At 34.3% G+C, this 19978-nt stretch overlaps 3 protein-coding genes and 1 pseudogene across 4 annotated transcripts in view; 1 reads left to right on the forward strand and 3 right to left on the reverse strand.

Moving 5' to 3' along the window:
* The window catches only part of LOC106304913 (probable WRKY transcription factor 29), a 4598-nt gene extending 2740 nt beyond the window's left edge, over positions 1-1858 (reverse strand). The window contains 2 exon segments of the mRNA XM_013741301.1: positions 1150-1266; positions 1515-1858. Coding sequence (XP_013596755.1) covers positions 1150-1266; positions 1515-1723 — 326 coding nt within the window. The 5' untranslated portion in view covers positions 1724-1858.
* Positions 1859-2857: 999 nt separating this feature from the next.
* On the forward strand, positions 2858-6114 carry LOC106303146 (glutathione S-transferase T2-like; the record flags this gene model as incomplete). The annotated part of the gene is made up of 4 exons (XM_013739489.1): positions 2858-2908; positions 3419-4188; positions 5286-5608; positions 5693-6114. Coding segments are annotated over exons 1-4 (1566 nt in total), but the record flags the coding sequence as incomplete, so codon positions are not given.
* Positions 6115-13013: 6899 nt separating this feature from the next.
* Positions 13014-15033, reverse strand: LOC106302068 (annotated as a pseudogene).
* Positions 15034-15294: 261 nt separating this feature from the next.
* Positions 15295-19509, reverse strand: LOC106302067. Of its 2 annotated transcripts, XM_013738580.1 has the most exons (5): positions 18290-19509; positions 16933-17393; positions 16725-16790; positions 16455-16559; positions 15295-16220 (listed from the first exon to the last, which is right to left on the reverse strand). In XM_013738580.1, exon 1 carries the CDS (start codon positions 19308-19310, stop codon positions 18348-18350), a length of 963 nt encoding a protein of 320 aa, XP_013594034.1. In that variant the 5' UTR covers positions 19311-19509; the 3' UTR covers positions 15295-16220; positions 16455-16559; positions 16725-16790; positions 16933-17393; positions 18290-18347. The 2 variants fall into 2 exon arrangements, with proteins under 2 accessions (XP_013594034.1, XP_013594033.1); XM_013738579.1 differs by lacking the exons at positions 15295-16220; positions 16455-16559; positions 16725-16790; positions 16933-17393 and having other exon boundaries at positions 18223-19095; positions 19137-19150; positions 19214-19509.
* Between the last annotated feature and the right edge of the window lie 469 nt (positions 19510-19978).

Genomic DNA, 19978 nt, shown 5'->3' on the forward strand with positions numbered 1-19978 from the left:
GCCTCACAATCTATATTACTCCACACGGCTTTCTTGGATTCATCCTGATCCAATGCCTCAGGATATCTCATCTCACTGTTTTGTTCCTCAATGCATCTTTTCTGAAGTTTCTCAAATCTGTCAATGGTATCTTTAATTTTCTGCTTTCTTTGCTCAGTTGCCAATAGGTATGACAATAGGTCATTATAGGTTGTGAAACCTTTAGCTGTATATGATAGCAACCGATCCTTTGGATTGAATGTGGAATATGTTTTATACAGTAGATCATTATCTGTAACCACTTCATCACATAGTTCAAGACTATGGGCGATTTTCATTAGAGCAGAATCGTATTCTTCCACGGATTTAAAATCCTGGAACCTGAGTATCTTCCAATCATTCATGGCCTTTCGCCATAATTCCATTGAGTATATGGATTTTAGTTCTATCCAAAGATCATAAGGATCCTCAATACTTTCGTACTTATTTCTCAGTTCCTCAGTGAGATGATAGCGCATAATTGTTATGGCTCTATGCTTTTCACTTTCAACTTCATCATTTCTTTCAATGATACATTTCCCGAGTCCTCTAAACTTCAGGGCAATTGAAGTGTTCATTTCCCATTCTGGATAATTATCTCCAGAGATATCTAGGGCAGCATAATCCGAAGGCTCAAATCTCGACATCTGAAATCATTAATAAATTCATGATGTAGAATTTTTGCAACCAATTCAAATAATTAATGCATATGATTTCATAAGTCTATCTAATAATACTTTAGGCTACACGGCTCATGTTTTGTGATGCTTAGGCCTTACAACTTTAATCTCAATCAAGGGCACAAGGCCCAATGTATGAACCAATGCATTATGCCTCACGGCCATTCAGTATGATTGATAACAAAAACACAATGCCACACGATCCATATCAATCAAATAATCTAGCAACCTAACTCTCATTCAATATGTAAATTCTTTAAATCAATCTTTCAGGTTTTAAGTAAAGAGAGATTTAAGGTTTCAAGGCCTTTAGGAATATCCATGGGCTGGTCCATGGTCGATCATCATTTGGTTTATAACAAACCAAAAGTAGAGATATTAAGTTAAACCGGTTACGTTTGGCTAAGAGTAAGAATAAGATCAAACTAAACCGGGATTAGTTATTTAAGACCTTGGGTATGGAGATCCTTTGATGGGTTTCTGCCCATATTTACGCCACGCCCATGCGTCCGACAACAGATTCTCTTCTTTCACTTGCTCAACAACTCTCTTCTGTTGGTTCTTCTTGCTGTCGAAATAAAAATCATAATATTTTTAAATTCAACTAGGAGCATATATTCGTCTATTCTTAAAAACAAAACAAAGTTGGAGATACAACAATTTTGGTAACAATATTCTCCTATAATATTATTTTGCTAGTAATTTGTAATCGTAATTAAGACAACTTAAAATCAGTTTTATTCCTATGACAATCTAACAATATTCAAGATATTTTTTATCATTTAAAGAACCTCAAGAACTTCAAGTATAACTAACCTCTTCTTCGATTTGGACTTTGTGATTCTGACATGATCAACTCTTGATCCGTTAGACTGAAGACAGCCATGTGTTCGTTGTTTCTTATCATCTCGGAAAATTCTTGAATCTTCGGGAACAGAGACGGAGCTCGTGAGGATAATTTGAGTAGAGAAAGAATAAAAAGGTTTGTAGAGTTCACCGAGTTCATCTAAACCGGTTGTCTCCATCTCCGGTTCGTAGAAACTAGCCGTCTCAAATGGGAGACAAGACCCGCCGGAGCGTTCTCCGGAGCCAGAGTAGCCAGGAACGTCGTTCGTCCATATAAGCCACCTCACCCATATCTCTCTTTCTCTTTGAGATTTTGTTTCCTCTTTTATCTTATTTTTTCTTTGACGAGAAAATGCCTTTTGGGCGATATTGGTTTATATAAAGAAGGAGAAAAAAGGACTGTTTGTCGTTTAGGGTTTTCTTCCGTTTCCCATCTAAACCCATTCGAGCATCTTTATCGTTCATTTTTGAGGGATAAAGATGCTCTTAGAGCATGAATATCGCGGTCTCTAAGACACGTATTTAGGTGTTTTAGGATTTACAAAAAAAAGAAAAATGTGTAAATTAATTAGAGACGTTGCTTAATTAAGCGAAAGAGGAAACGTTTTTACGGGATACGCGTCACAAATGCACCATCCTCTCTCTCTTGACGGATCATCTTCTTTCTTTCTCTCCCGAATCTTCGACGACATCGAATCTCTCTGGTGATCTCTCCTCGGCGCTGATCTCTCCTCGACGGTATCTCTCGTCGACGGAATAAGCCGGCGTCTCTCTCGGTCGAATCGTCGACTCTGTCGGTCTCCTCGGCGACTGATTCTCTGTCGATCTCGTCGACGTGTCGGCGTCTCTCTTGCGATCCTCGACGGCTCTGCTTTGGTGTCGGTCTCGTCGACGATTCACACTCCTTTCTCGCGATCCTCGACGACTCTGCATCCCTATCTTGGTCTCCTCGACGCCTTCACGTCTCTCTAGCGATCCTCGACGACTCCGCTTCTCTCTCTTGGTCTCCTCGATGACTCTGCATGTCTTTCGCAGTCGTCGACGCTCTCCGGCTCGTGGCTATCATCGAGGAAATCAAATCGAAAAGTAAAGCTATGTATTTGTCCTTTTATGTCTCAGCTCGTGATTGTACAGATGATGATGTCTCTTGTGTTTGTTTAAGTATGTGTCTTTGTTTATTATGTTGATTCTGTCTCTTATGTTGGTTGTGTCACTTGAGAAATTTATGTCTGGTGATTTAAAGATCGATCATCACTGATTCTTTTTGATCTGTTTCTTTGTCTTTGTTTCTTTAGATGGACGGATGAAGCTACATGAAGACACCTGAAGGTTCGGCAAAGCAGAGGTCTACAATTGGCGTACAGGTAAAACAATAATCTTTGCTCTCGTAAATTGATTGCTAGTTTGAATAGAGCTTTGGTTAGGTGTGATTAATGGTTAGATAGAAACTGATTACTGTCTGCAATATATTGAATGTGAATCTCTTTTCTCTGAAATATAATGATTGTGAATCTGGCTGTTTGTCTGAGGTGTGATTAATGGGTAGATAGAAAGATGTTTAAGTCTGATTAATAAGTTAGGTGAATGTCAACTCGAATTGGTTGTAAGTTAAACTTTCTCCCTTGTATAAACCACCCCTTCTTCTCTTCTTCTCTTCCGTCTATTAACTACGGTTTCTTCTCTTCTTTTTATCTTCTCTTCAACTACGGCTTCTTCTCTTCTTATGTTCTTCTCTTCACCCTCGGCTTCTTCTCTTCTTCTCTTCCTTTAGACATATTCAGATATGGATTCCAATCCATATAGGAATTTAAATTTTGTTGACCTTCTTCAAAGTCAACAAGATAGTTCCGGTTTTGAATCCTCTGCTCTTCCAGCATTCGGCAGTCAAGCTACTGAAGGATGCATCTTCGAAGAGAGCAGTCCTGCAGAGCGTAAAGAAAGAAGGAGTTTGGAGTCCAACAGATGATGTCGTGCTCATCAGCGCATGGCTGAACACGAGCAAAGATCCCGTTGTTGGGAATGAGCAGAGGTCAGTTGCATTCTGGAAAAGAATCGCAGCTTACTTCAACACCAGTCCCAAGCTTGTTGGATGTGAAACGAGGGAGTCGTCTCAGTGCAAGCAAAGATGGCACAAGATCAATTACCTGGTCTGCAAGTTTTGTGGAGCGTTTGAGGCTGCAACCAGGGAGAGAAGTAGTGGGCAAAATGAGAATGATGTTCTCAAACTTGTCCACGAAATCTTCTTTAGCAACCACAAAAAGAAGTTCATCTTAGAGCATGCCTGGAAGGAATTGCGTAATGACCAGAAGTGGTCTGAGCTATCTACTGCAAAAAATGATGGAAGTTCGAAGAAGAGGAAGGTTGATGACGCTTCACAGTCAGAGAGCTCTCAAGCAATTGAAACCGATGATGAAAGAACCAACCGTCCCCGTGGCGTTAAGGCATCAAAAGCTAATGGGAAGAAGGCAATGGTTGATGGCAAGGATTTTGCTAAGTTCCAGACGATGTGGACGATCAAGAAGCAGGATTTGGAGATAAAGGAAAGGCTGTCCAAGATGAAGCTACTGGACAGTCTCCTTGGAAAACAAGAAACGCTACAAGATTATGAGGAAGCGCTGAAGAAGAAACTCATAACTGAGTTGATGTCTAATTAGTTAACTGTGAGTGTCGTTTTAGTGTTAAGTGTCAAGTCTCAGCTTCAGTTATGTTTTAAGTTTCAGTGTGAAAATGTTATGTGATGTCTCGTTGCTCTGATGTTAAAACTGTTAAAAATGTTCTCTGATTTTAGTGTAATGTTAAAAATGTTATGTGATGTCACCTTGCTCTCGTTGTTCTTATGTTTTGTGATGTTCTTACGTTTAAAATATTGTTGTCCTAATGCAGGTGAGAAAGTGAAGTTTGAAGTGAAGCCTTGTCATGTTTGAAGTCAAGTCTCAGTTTCAGTCTGGTGCTACTAGAGAAGTCACAGACTGAGAGAAGTCACGGAGTGGTGTATTGTATTGTACTATCTTCTAGTTTCATGTGTATTGTAGTGTCACGGCGTGGTGTATTGTAGTGTCTTCTAGTGTCATGTGTCATGTACTGTCTCTTGAGAAATGTCTTCTAGTGTCATGTGTAGTGTCTTGTAGTTGTGTCATTGTGTTTGTGTCACAGACTTGTCTCAAGCTACTTGTACTTGTCTCTTGTAGTTGTCTCATTGTTGTTTTTTTATGCTTGTGTCTATATAACCAAACACATGCGACTTCTAACAGCATCAAAGCCATCTCCACTCTTTTAAATCTCAAGCTACTTCTACTTCCAACAACATCTCCACTCTCTTTAATCTCAAGCGAGTTCTACTTTCTTTACATCTCCACTCTCTTTACACAAAGCCATCTCCACTTTCATTTAACCACCATATAATCACTATGGCTTCTTCTTCCCATAACAATCTAGATGAATCATTTGATCAAATCTTTGATGATACATTTGATCAAATCGTTGATCAACATTTCGATCAAACTTTCGAAAATTTAATGGTTCATGGTGATGAAGAAGAAGCAAGGAAAAAAATAAAAAAACGAGCCTACATCGAAAGAAATCGAGAAGAAGGTCATGTACGTCTATGGAACGATTATTTCAATGAAACTCCGACGTATCTTGAAAATCTTTTCCGACAACAGTTTAGAATGAACAAGCCATTGTTCATGCACATTGTTGATCGACTCTCCAATGAAGTTCAATTCTTTCGCCAAAAAAAAGATGCTCATGGAAGGCTTGGTCTCTCTTCACTCCAAAAGTGTACAGCAGCTATTCTCGTCTATTGTCATATGGTACTGCGGCGGATACGGTAGACGAATACCTCCGGCTCGGTGAAACTACAAGTCGGTCATGTTCGGAGAATTTTGTGGAAGGAATTATACAATTATTTGGCGATGAGTACCTAAGAAGACCAACTCCGACTGATCTTCAACGTCTACTTGATATTGGAGAGTACCGTGGATTTTCCGGGATGATAGGATGCATCGATTGTGTGCATTGGGAGTGGAAGAATTGTCCCACTGCTTGGAAAGGGCAATATTCTCGTGGCTCGGGAAAACCAACAATTGTTTTAGAGGCGGTTGCTTCATATGATCTCTGGATATGGCACGCGTTTTTTGGACCGCCAGGTACCTTAAACGATATCAATGTTCTTGATCGCTCACCGGTTTTTGATGACATAATAAAGGGTCATGCTCCGGAAGTCATTTACTATGTCAATGGAAGAGAGTATCATATGGCTTACTATCTCACCGATGGTATTTATCCGAAATTGGCAACTTTTATCCAATCTATTCCATTACCACAAGGGCCGAAAGCAGTTTTATTCGCTCAACGTCAAGAAGCTGTCCGAAAGGATGTCGAGCGTGCTTTTGGAGTCTTGCAAGCTCGCTTTGCCATCATAAAAAACCCAGCACTTTTTTGGGATAAAGTCAAAATTGGAAAGATTATGCAAGCATGTATCATACTTCATAATATGATAGTAGAAGACGAACGGGATGGATACACTCAGTTTAATGTTTCGGAGTTCCAACAAGGAGAAGACAACGGAAGTTCACATGTGGATCTCACGTATTCTACAGATATCCCTACAAATATCGCCAATATGATGGGTGTTCGAACTAGAATTCATGATAGACAGATGCATCAACAACTAAAAGATGATTTGGTTGAACATGTATGGCTTAAATTTGGACGTGGAGAAGACAACAACTGAATTTGGATGCTTCTTTCAAATTGTTATCGTTTATTCTAGTAATCTTTGTTTTTAAGTTGTTTTTAAAAAAATTATGTTTCAAATGTTATCTTTTAGTATGTTTTATTTAATAAAAAAATTTAAGTTTAATAAAAAAAGTAATAATTTTTTTTAAAAAACTCTTAATTAAAAACCTTGCAATGGAGCAATTAAATTTATGGGTATCTTAGCTTTGTCTCTTAATACACTTTTTCTACTAAAATGCATTAAAAAATTAATAAGAACCCCTAGTAGGGTATTTGCAATAATCATCTTCTTAGTCATTTCAACTTTTACAATTTATTGAGTAGACTTTTGAAAAAGTCAATTCGTACCTAAAGTTGGATTTTAATTCAATTTTGTTTACTTGTCAAATATCCATCTCCGACAAAATATCTCAAATTATCATTCAAACACAAAATTCAGAAATATTCATATTGGCAAATATCAATATGTTTTTTTGAAGCATATACAGTTAGAGAAAATTTAGATATCATTGCTTTTACTAAAATTAAATATTGAAAGCGGCATTTGTACATGCATGTATGACGTACACAGTACACTAGCATTTTTATATACAAAATGGTTTTGTCACTAATTTCAAACTTGTAAATTCTGTGTGTGTTTAATGTGGTACATAACTCTAGCTTCCCTTGTGTACACGTAACGAGCAATTGGATTAAAATAAATATGTTTATAGAATAATGCCCAAATATGATAGTAACCGTCTTTTGATTAAAAAAAAATTAGAGGGTATTATTACTTTATCTTAAGCATTGTGGTAATATGTAGTTTGTGGTCCAAGAACCCCACGCCTCTATATTAGAATAGGGATACCTTTAAGATCAATATCTTCCAACTAAGACTAAAGAAAGATTCTCCAATAATATCTTCTTCTTTTGCTTGTTCTATTTTCTTTTATTTATAATTGCGATTTCTTAACTATATATTACATGCCTAACTATATATAACATACTCAGAGATATTCAAATGTTGATCATAAATTAGTTTGAATTTATAAACACAAAAAAGGTTAGGTAGATAGAGGCCAGTATGTTATATTCGCAACAGCTATACATTTGTTTTCACCATCCTTATAACATCCAACGGTCAAAAAGTTTGTTTTCTGAAAAAGTGGAGTTTCCGTATGGGCTCTAAAAGCTCATTTAATAGGCCCAATAGAATAAAACCAATCACTATCGACGATGATGGAATGGTGTTCAGTTCCGTAAAATCGAACCGAACCGATGTGAACCCCAACATCACATTAGGTGCCGTACTGGCGTTTCTTCTGCGTCCGTACCGGAAGTCGTCTAACAGAATCTTTTCTAATGTCTCCCTTTCGTAATAGTTCTGAACGTTTTGGTAAGTTTTCAACATAGATAAGTGAAAATAGTTAATTATGATATTCTTTGGTTTTAGGATTTGACAATATATGTTGTAGTATTGTATGTATTCTTAGGGTTAGATTTTAGAAAGCTCGAGTGTATTCTTAAAAGATTAAACTTTTAACCTATATATGTTATTTATGTGTATAGTAAACATTTTTTAAGTTTAATTTGATTTTATGAAGTGTTTAGTTAGTTAATTAAATTTAGAGGTTATGTTTAGGGTTTAGACGACTAACTTATAAGTCGTCTGGTGAATAATTTAAACCAGACGATTTACATGTAAGTCGTCTGATGAATAATTTAAACCAGACGACTTATATGTAAGCCGTCCTAATATTCCTGCTATAGATGTGTCTTGTTGTTTAATGATTGAAAGATTCTGAATTTAGTTTTGTCTTGCTATTGCATTATGCATATATGATATTACATTCAATTACTGGTGAAGTTTCAGACTTTGAAGGTTCTTTTGAGTATATATGATATTACATTCAATTTTTGTTTCATGGTTGATTCATATACCTCTATCACACTTGTTTTTACTGAAAATTTGTGGTTATGATTTCTGTAATGTAGCAATTTGTGGAGAACAACATCTGAAGAAAATCTGAAGAAAAGAGAGAGTTGGAGCATTTGGCTTGTGAAGTGACTCAAAGATGATTCTTGGTGTTGAAAAGACTATAATGTTTAGTCTCATGTCTAATAGTTTGTTTATAATCTATATGTGTATTCTTTCATTTGTGATTTCTTGTTTTTGTAAACTTGCCAAAAGTACTTTTATTGATACAACATATTAAAAATTATTTTAACCATTCTATTCAATCATAGCAAAAAACATCATTGATGCATATAACAATAATAATACTTAAGTCATTGATACAACATTTTAAAAAAGAAATATTTTAATCATTGTACCCACTCATAGCAATAATCATCATTGCTGCATACTTAAGAGATGGAAACAAACAATAGTAATTAGTCAAAACATATCACAATTTTTACAAGTTTGTGTTAAAAAACTTAGTCAAACATATCACAATTTTTACATATCTTGAAGTTACTTAACACTCTTAAAAATACAAGTTATTCAAAAACTAGCGGAGAAGACTTCCACGGAAGTCTTCTCGGATCAGCTAGAAACTTTAGTTAACATGAATGCTGGTAACCTCATAAATATCACGAATTAAATTATAACTTTCATTCAGTAGCTCAAATATTGATTAATATATATGAATTAACAAGAAATTTTAAAAAGTCTTTATAGTTTTAAAGAAAATGAAAGTTTATTAAACTTTAGGTTTTGTGGACGACTTCTATGCAAGTCGTCTATTTAGGTCATTTTCGCAATTACAATTTCATTGGACGACTTACATGTCAGTCGTCCACCTTTGTTTGATAAAAAAAAAACTCTGGACGACTTACATGTAAATCGTCTAGGGAGAAGGGGTTAGTTTTGCATTTGACCAAAATGTGTCAGAAATTTGACTTCTCCTGGACGACTTACACGAAAGTCATTCAGTAGAAAATAAAAAAAAATATTTTATTTTTCTAAACGACTTACATGGAAGTCGTCTCATGTTAGTTTTGCAATTGAAATATTAAACAAAAAAACAATTTCTAGACGACTTACACATAAGTCTTCCGTCCGACGACTTACTTCGTCATCCATCCAAGATAAACAATGTTTGACCAGAATCTCGGAATAAAATCATGGACAACTTTCATGTAAGTCGTCGGACGGACGACGTACATGTAAGTCGTCTAGAATTTTTTTTATTTTGTTTAATATTTCAATTCCAAAACTAACCTGAGACGACTTCCATGTAAGTCATCTAGAAAAAACAAAATATTTTTTTTAATTTTCTACTAGACGACTTATATGTAAGTCGTCCAGAAAAAGTCAAATTTCTGACATATTCCGGTCAAATGCAAAACTAACCCCTTTTCCCTAGATGACTTACATGTAAGTTGTCTACAAAAAAAAAAAGTCAACCGCAAAACTAATCTCTGCATTGACCAGACGACTTATCTGGAAGTCGTCTGGACGAACAAATGTGGAAAAAATATCGATTTCATAGTTTCAACCAGTGAGATAACTTGTTTATCACGTAAAAGTCTTTTCCAAGCACCCAGAATCTCAAACAAAAGTGACCCACCAAGAATCGTAAGTTTCAATGGCTCTATGAACCATAAAATTTTAGAATCAAAATCTTGGGTTTTCTTTGGATGAATATGGAGAGAAAGTGAAAGAGATATTGTTTTTAGTTCATAAGAATTGAGAAAGAAAGAGTGTAAATAGATTTGAGGTGCATTAAGAGTTTCAAATTGGTTGTTCATTGGGGTTGATGTATTGATGTAAATGGCAATCTTGTAAATAGTTGAAGAAGATGAGGTTGAGAGAGTAAAAAAAAATCAATTTCGAAAAAAATAAGAAAAAAATTAACGGCAATTTCGTAAATAAACTGAACTTATGAGGTGAATATAACAAATGAAATGTCCAAAAAAATAAGAGTTTAGTTTTGTGTTTGATTTTGAGTTTTGAGTCACATTTGCAAAACCCCCTTGGATAATTTTACAGACCAGTCGGTGTGAAATCATATTACAATGATGTATTTGTAATATTTGATCATATTATATTCACTAAGTAAATATTTTTTTGCATCTTAAACTATCAATTTTTTTTACGAATATGCGATATCATATTGAAAAATTGAGTATATAGAGTATTTTTTTACGAATATGCGGTAGATGTTCACATGGATCAACATCTACCGGAGTGGTTCACTGAGCCAGTATGAGTCTGTAGTTGATGACAAAAAAAAAGAGTTAATTAGAAAATTGTAAAAACATTATTTTTTCTTTTGTGTGCGATATCATATAAACAATGACCCGCCCAGTTAACAGAAGTCATGATTTCTTTCATGTGTGATTTTTTATTTGAATCATTTCCTAAAAACTATATTAAATTTTACATATTTTAATTAGAATATTTTTAAATATCTTTTACCTTTTTATTTGAAATGCAACTCAATATTTTTTTTAAAACAATTATAACAAAATCTTTGAAAAATATTTTTAGAAGTTTTTGGAAAAATCTGAAATTAACATTTTAAATTATAATTATCCTAAACTATGATTAGTTTTGATGTAAACGAAAACTAAAATTATGTCAAAAATAATTATATCCAATGATAATAACAATTTAAATTGATTATTTTTTTAAAAAATATATGTTTACAAAAAGTATTGTTAGAAAGAAATATTCATTTACCTTTCAAATATAAAATAAAAATATTATAACTAAATAATAAAAATAATAAATAAAAACCATAAATTTAGCAGATGACAAATGAGTTATATTATGCTAAACTTTTTGCTTAAAGTTATACTACAGATATGAAAAAATAATACCATATAAATATTTTTTAAAACATAGCCATTGTTAAAAAAAAATTTGAATAAATAATTATTTTTAAATTTAATCAACTGAAATGTAATAATACCCGTACGATTATGTGGGTCAAAATCTAGTTTTATTGTGTATGTTATATATTAGTGCTGCATGTTTTAGATAATATTTTAATGATACAAAAAATATATATTATTAAAATTATGCACGTAAAGATAACTTATGGGTTTTTTTGTTGATTAAATGACATTGCGTCCAAATTTATTTAAGGATATTTCATTAATGTAACTGAAAAAGACAAGTAATAAAATAAGTAGTTTAAATTTATTTAAAGATATTTCATTAATGTAACTGAAAAAGACAAGTAATAAAATAAGTAGTTTAAATTTATTTAAAGATATTTCATTAATGTAACTAAAAAGACAAAAAATAAAATAGGTAGTTTAAATTCATTTAAGAATATTTTATTAATGTAACTGAAAAAGACGAGCAAAAAATAAAAAGTTTAATTAATGAAGTATGATCATTTTTAAATGGGTACTTCTCTTTTAATAACATAGAAATAAGAAAATATTTACATAGTAAATAATACTTCAACAACAAAAAGGGTTGTCTTGAAATCCAATAAATTACTTTAATGGTTGGCTTGGCTTGACTCTTTGGCATGGTCTCCAGACGTGTGGGGAAAGCGTCGGTAAAAGGTTGATAATAATTTTTTTATCTGAATCATTTTACAAAACTAGACAACAACTTTTTTAGAGGCATGGAGTGATCGTCATGGGAGAAAACGGTAAGATTCTTACAGGCGAGGCCAGTAGCTTTATGAGCATTCTTTTCCTTTTTTTTACTTCATTGTGTTTTTAGATAGACACTTGGGTACAAGTGACAAACCATTATCTTCCTTTTGAAAGTGAAACATGGTTCCATAACAGTCTCGTTGAGGAAAAAAAAAAGCAAACATTCATTTGTACTAATAGAAAAACAAAAGGTTACCTTGGAGAGACTACTTTCAAGAGTTTCTCTCTCTCTCTGTTCTGCAGCCTGGTTGCCGAGAAATGGGTTCCAATCGTTGAAGCCCCGGTGAACGGTTTGAAACTTCAGTTGGAGAAAAAGAAACGAGAATGCTTCTCAATCTTGGGACTGGAACTAACAACTAAAACTGTTTTATTGGACAAATATAAGCACATGAGCCAACCAATAACAAAAGTTTTCTTTCTTTTTTTCTCTCACTTTCCCCATGGAACTAAATGGATTTCTCAATGTTGTAAAAAATTTGGTTACATTTTGGTTCTAATACATGTGGATATAAAACCATATACTGAGAAGACACCTTGAACTCTTTTCATATTAAAATTTTCATCTCTTTCTGACTAATTACAGGATCATTTAACACCAAAACAAAAAAAAAAAGAAGCAAGAGTCTCTGTTTTCGCTTTTCACTTCTTTGAACCCAATGATGATTGATCAAGTGAACCCAATGATGATGATCAAGTGGTACATATAAACACAACACGAATTTTATGCGAGAAAAACACGTTTTGTTGTTTGTCATGAACATATATAGACACACACGAAAACAAACGGGAGCTTGTAAAACAAGGTTTACCTTTTTGCTATGGGTCTGAAATTCACATACGCAACCACCCCAAATCATTTACAATTATTGGTAGACTTTATATAATTCTTTGTTTTGAAGTCAATAGATTAATATTGCAGTTTTTTTTCTCCCTAACTTACAATTTGAACCTTTAACGAAAATGTTTAATGTGAAAATTGCTAAAACAGAACAAAAATTTAAGATGATTATATTTTTGGTACAAAATCATTTTTGTTTTTTTCGTTTCCTTTTTATTTTATTTTTATTTCTGAAATATAATGAAATAAATAGTTTTATGAATAAAAAAATTATCTACGTACCAATTATGTATTGTGACTTTGACAGTTGCGCCTACACTGTTGTACACAATAAACCTAGCAAAACAAACGGTGCAAATCTCTCGCAGCTGGTGACCTATTCTGACACAGGCGACAATCCGTGTAGCTATGGTGTATCTTTCGGAGTCAAAAAGCTCTGACACACGCACCGGATGTCTTCTCCGACGGAAAGGGCAGAAAGGTAAGTGTAGTTAGAGCATGATTTTCCCAAGTACTTCTAACGGGACTCTTAATCATTTTTTAGTAATAAATTTGTGTTAAAAACTTTATCTAAGATGCCTCAAAATTTTTGTCCTCTAATACAAGTATTTTATTTAGGGATTCTTAAAAAAAATTAAACATTGTTTTATTTAAGATAAAATTTATAGGAATGAATATCTGTATAAAACCTTTTGCAAAACATGGAAGTTTGGAATCTGAATACCATAATCACAAGCAACTAGAGAATCAAAGGAGCCTACTTTTATATTAGTATAGGAGGAAGGCAAAGAAACATTTACCCCTCTTTTTGTCTGAAGTAGGAGGGCGAAGAACAACATGCATAGTGATGACCATTCCGGGAAGTTCGCCAACGGGAAGCCTTGATTCAGCCAGTGTCCTATTGTTGTCAAGTATCTTCGCGGCATTGATGAGCTTCACATCATTTACAGTCTTAGGAATGTTTTCTGAGTCTATCAAAACAGAGAGGAACACTTGAAAACTTCAGTCCCAACACAACCTTAAGCAGCAAGAAAATTCTAAACAAGGTCACGAGTTACAAAACATCTAAACATCGAAAAGTAATACACAACTTCGGTCATCAATCTTCTTGCCACAGTATAACCTTTTAATTATCTGTTAAATTCTCAAACTTTACAAAGCTAAGTACATAATAAACTTAGAGAAAAAGACAAAAATAGCACTAAATCAAGTTTTTGTTTCCAAACTAGCACTCAAGGTCAAAAGTCATAGAAATAACACTTAATGTTTTATCAAAAGTCACAAACTTAGGATTTAGAGTTAAAGGGTGAGGTTTAGGATTTAGGATTTAGGGTTTAGGGTTTAAATTTTAGGGTTTAGGGTTTAGAGTTTAGGGTTTATGGTTTAGAGTTTAGGGTTTAGGGTTTAGAGTTGAGAAATGAGGTTTTGGGTTTAAGATTTCAAATTTTGAAAAATAAAAAAATTAAAATTTTGAAAGCATAAACTTAGAAAGGTGCTATTTTGGTCATTTTAGTTTTTGAATGCTATTTTTATGATATAAACTTAGAAATGTGCTATTTTGGAGATTTGATTATAGACTTAGGCCAATAAAACTTTTGGTATACATTAAATCATTACAGAATCAAAGAAAATGATGGAAATGCAGAAACAAGAACTAAAGAATATGAAGTTTTTTTATACAATCAAACATAATGATGGAACATATGTTACCTTTAGGCCATTGAGAGATGATCTTCGCTTTGAGAGAAGACAGTCATAGATTGATTGTACTTGCTGGGACCTATGTCAATGCCATCAGCGAGTCTAAACTTGAGCTCTATCCAATCTTCACCTGCCATCTCTCTCTATTCCCTCCCACAAAACAACACAAAAACCCCAAATACAAAAAAGAATCAAAAGTCTTCGCCTTTTCTCTCACTAGGGAATATCATCGAACACAAGATAGGCCCTTTTCGCCAATTCAACCTAGATAACGAAAACCCAAATCAAGTTTCGTAGAAAACTCCAAGACCCAGTTGCTGAAGAAGGATTCACTGCGAAAAGATACAGACTTTATCCTCTTCTTGAAGAACAGATCCAATTATAATTGAAGGTTTTTTCGATTTAAGAAAGAATGAAAGAGAAAGAAGATGGAGAAGACGAAAAAAGAGACGTTTTGGTGTTGAAAGGCTGTGTCTTTGATGAGGAGATCAACCGAGAAGAAGAAGAAGAGTAGTGAATCGTCTCTTTGCTCGTAAAGAGAGAAGGGAGTTTCAAACTAAACTCTCTCTAAGTGTAACACGTGTCCTAAGACCCGGCTCTTCCTTCTCCTAATTAAGCACAGCTGCTTAAGATAATTGTCATTTTTCTTTTTTTTTTAATTACAAAATAACCTAAGCACCTCTCTTAAGACTCCCCGTTAATGGTGCTTATGACTAAGTGTATGGCTCGGGCTTCTTATGTCCCATCATGAGCAAGCTTCTAAATTGCGCCTCCACTGAGGATATTTCACTAATTCTCCTTTTTTCAAAAGATACCATTTCTTATTCATAAATTTGAAAGGTTTATACAATCCCTGACGGTAAGAAAGCAATGAATTAATACATAATAAACATTATGCCCTTAACTTGAAAAACATTTGAAGCAAGACATGGATCTCCTTACTCCTGAGCTCTTCCGAACCAGATTGAGAGATAGGTAGCTTGTCGTTGACGCGTGATTGCAGTAGAGTCCTCCTTGTCGAGCGAGTAAAGCTTCGCACGTAGCTGTAGCGAAATGTCGCTTACAATAACCGAATGAGGTCTTGATAGGGCTGTCAACTGGGCGGCCCACAGTTTGACCATTTAACACTCATATCCAAAAATACCCACACTCGTATAACTCCCATACCCAAAAACACTCACACTCAAGTTAGCTCATACACATTGGAAATAACCAAGATCACCCATTATTATTATTTTTAACAATTAGCTCAATTTTGTTCATAATCAATTTTTGTAAACTCAATTTACAAAATTATATACTTATAGCAAATAAAAATTATAGAAAATTTTTAAATTCAGCAATAAAAATTCAAATATGTTTTTTCAAAAAAAATATATTCAAATATGACTGAATTGAAATAGTCTCAAAAGATTTGTTTTGCAAGGTTATGACTTATGAAACACTTTGATAACTCTTTGTTTATGTTTACACTGCTGATATAACTCTTTGTTTCTGTTTTACAGTTGCAGTTCAAAATATACCCAAGACACAATGTTCTAAGCCACATTCGAAGCTTAAACTACATAAACTAGCCAAACCATGAAGGATTTAGACCGTTTTAACCATAATTTTCAGATACACAAACAAGTACAATGTTTTTTTAGTAGATGTAAAAGTAATCAAGGATGGAAAAAACAAGTATATACCTGTCAAAAATTAAGGCTCTGAAGGGTTTTTCTGCAGTTTCAGGAGGCGGAGGTATCCTTTGCCGAGCAGAATATTGCTTTGCTACAGTCTAACCCAATAACCTACACAAACAAGTACAATGAATATCTAAGACAAATGTCTACCAGAAGCTGGAATTTATTTAAATGTCCTGATAACATTTTTACAACAACAACATAAAAGACTGAGAAGTGTTTTAGACTTTTGGTAGACACCAAAGAAGGAATACTATTCATATTATACTAGGCTGCACCGCATGATTGCTATTACCATTTACCAACGAAAATCATAAAATGGGCTACAAGAGAATCACTAACCTCCTCAATCTCCCTGAGAACTTGCTTTGGGCTCTGGCTCAGCGCCTGGAAGATCAATCTTATTCACAACATGCAGGAAGAAGTAGAATTTGTTTCCTTTAAACTCTGGCATGCACACCAAATCGTAATGATACCATCATTATATCGTAGACTAGCTATTCTTTTAGTGATATAATAATATGCGAGTGATATCACCACGTACTACATCTCTTCAGAAACCTAAGAAGAGAATATAAACGCCAATAAGATGAAGCGTGAACTTGTACTTACATGAACGATTTTGAGGTTGTTTTCAAGAGCCAAATAAACGTTGGCCAGTGTTTGCGCTTCCACACCCTAAACACCACAAAACATAAAATGATCAGAATAAGAGTAAAAACGAGATTCATCACGGATTCACAAAACACAAAACCCACAACACATAACGAGATGGATGACGAGTTAAACCGAGATCGAAGCTAAAACTCGAGAACCATACCTGAGAAGAAGTCAGACGCAGAGAATGGAGAAATCTGGTTCAGGCCGGAGAAGACGAATCGAGATGCAGAGATCAAGACCAGAGAAGATCAAGGCCGGAGAAGATCTTTCATCGCAAAATATAGTATAATCGATTTTTCAATTTTTCTCCAATATTAAAAACCTAATTTTTTTATGTAATGGGTTAACCCAATATGCAACTGGACCATGAAATATATGGGGTTACCCATTACCTGCCCAACACAATCTGGACTGGGCCACACCCATGGGCACCCAACCAATTGACAGCCCTAGGTCTTGAGACGCTTGAATATAACATTGAATTCCTTTCCTTCCAAAGATGATAAATGGCTGCTTGGAAAACCAGAATCAGCACAGTTCCCAGCCTGCTTTGAGTTTGTGTGGTTGTGATACATGAGACCACTTCCGGAAGCCGATAAGTAATCTGGACACCCACTCTCTCTGTTAAACTCTTCGATATTAGATATAATATTACTAAATTTCATCAAAAATATATCTCCTATACATTATTTGAAAATTGATTTTGCTACATGTCCTCTTTACAATCATTTTCACAAAAATAATATGACATGGCTAATAAAATTGATGACATGTCTTATAGTTTAACATGACATAGACAATTACGTTTAGTGTTACTTTATATTTTTGTAAACTTTTTAAAATATGGTAATAACTCATATATTACATTTAATGCCGATTTATATTTTTGAAAATTTTACTAAAATATGGTAACAGCTCATAAATCATCATTAAAATAAATGTATTCAAATATGGCATTAGAAATATCGAAATATCATTTAATTATACAATTTTATTACTAAAATTTTCAAAAATGTATACAATTTTTTAGAAACTTATAAAAATTTAATCGTAAAATCATTAGTTTGCTATATATCTACAAATTTTATAAATATTGTTTAATTTCAATTTTTGATAATTATGCAACTTCTTACAAATTTACTTAATATATTAATTAAAATAAATAGATGGAAAATTCTGTCTAAGATTATAATTTTAAATAGAGAAATTCCCTTAGATAGCCATTTTTAGTTTATTTTCACAAAAATAGCATCCTAATGAGGAAAATGACCAAAAGAGACTTTACTGAAGGGTAAATATGCATTTATAGTCTTTCGGTTAACTAATCTAAACCTTAGGGTTTAAAGTTCAGGGGAGAGATTTTAGGGATAAGTTCAAAATTTTAAAAATATAAAATAAATATTAAAAATTTTCAAAACAAAAATGGGCTATTTTGGTCATTTTATTTTTCTATAGCTATTTTTGTGACAAAAACATAAAAATGAATATTTGAGAGAATTGTCCTTTTAAATATATACATGTATATTCTTAATAGCTTATCAAAAGGTCTACTCGGAATAGCTTATCTCCAATGAGTCATTGGCGTTGACACAGTGTTGGCTCGATGTCAGATGCAAACACAACATTATCAAGGCCGGCAAGGAAGCTGATAGTTAGTGAGGGAACTCTGTTTGGACCGTTCTGGAGCCAATGCGCTTTGACAGAAATCAATAAATGCCTGAAATGCCTAAATTTAGAGATGAAGATCCAGTAGAAACTTAGGGCTTTAGAGCCTCTCAAATTAGAACTGTGGCCCACGAGATGTAACCAAGCCCAAGCCCATAAATTATCCAACAGACTGTAGATTAGGGTTTTGTTGGAGAGTAGTTCGCCGTCGCCGTTCTCTGAAAACGGATCAGCCTCTCCACATCCGATGGGACTCGTAAATCCTGTTGACAGAGGTCTCTTGTAAACTCCAGGGGAAGGACGTAAGGGAAGTCGCAGTGGGCGGAGCCTTGGCTTTGCCGGAGAAGTCAATAGATTTTTTCTGTAAGGGTTTTCTCCGTAGGATCCTTGGTGAGCCGGTGATGTCACTAAGACAGAAAACACGACGGGACCAAGACCATCAAGGCAAACGACGAGGGTTGGTGAGAGACAGCGGTTGGAGATGGGGATGGTGGACGGATCTGGACTCCAAATTGAAATTGTTGCAATGCAGTACGGTGGAGTCTCTTCATAGGTGAAGGTGGCGAGGAGTGGTGGAGGCGCTTTAGATCTACACAAACCGTCAGATCCGGCGAGCCCAAGCTCGGGATATGTAGCTCCGGTGGTTGTGCTTCCACAGGGAGGAGCGGCGCCGAGGATTAGAGTAGGAAGGACGATGATGGCGGTGAGTAGAGGAGCTTCCGTCTGAGACCCAAGCCTTGACTTCACAGTTACAAGGAGGCGAACAGATCTGGTGTGAGGAGCTTCGAAAGGGACCAAAGAACACGAGCCGTAGGAGACGATCCTGAGACGAGACCAGTAACTGAAGAGAACGAGCAGACAGGAACATAGCATGATGAAACAAAGGACGGGGAGGAGGACCCGACGCCGGCGGCCAAAGGCCTTACCGGCGTCGAGAAAAGCGGTTTGCAGCTGGGCCTCGGAAATCGGGTCAGACAGAATGTTACCAACATACCACCCAAATTTTCATTTCATACTGGTACCTGTTACAATCATTTTACGTTTGAGACAGCTTAGTACATTCCAACGGGTCTCGATATGTATATCTCTACTTGTTTGAATAATTAGAAACTATAAAATATTGGAAGTATATATGAAATACTTAATTAGAAACTTAAATTTTTATCACAAAAATAGCATTAAAAAAAAAAGACAAAAATAGTTTTTTTTTATTTTAAATTTTTTAATTTTTATTTTTTATTTTTTTAAATTTGAAACCATATCCTCAAAACGTCACTCATTAGCTTTAAACCTCTAAGTCTGGTTTAGTTAATTCTAAAGTAAAAATATATTTTTACCCTTTAATAAAACTTTTTTAGTCATTTTTCTCATTGAAAATTATTTTTGTGACAAAAACTTAAAAAAAAACTATCTTAGGAAATTTCTCTAATTTTTATATTTATTTACGTTTTATATTATTATTTTGTTCACACTACATTAAAACGTTGCTCTATAAAAACGAAATCTAAAACTATGTTTTAAACCATTTTCATCTTTTACAG

This window comes from Brassica oleracea, chromosome C7, assembly GCF_000695525.1.
Source record: "Brassica oleracea var. oleracea cultivar TO1000 chromosome C7, BOL, whole genome shotgun sequence".
NCBI classification, from domain to species: Eukaryota; Viridiplantae; Streptophyta; class Magnoliopsida; order Brassicales; family Brassicaceae; genus Brassica; species Brassica oleracea.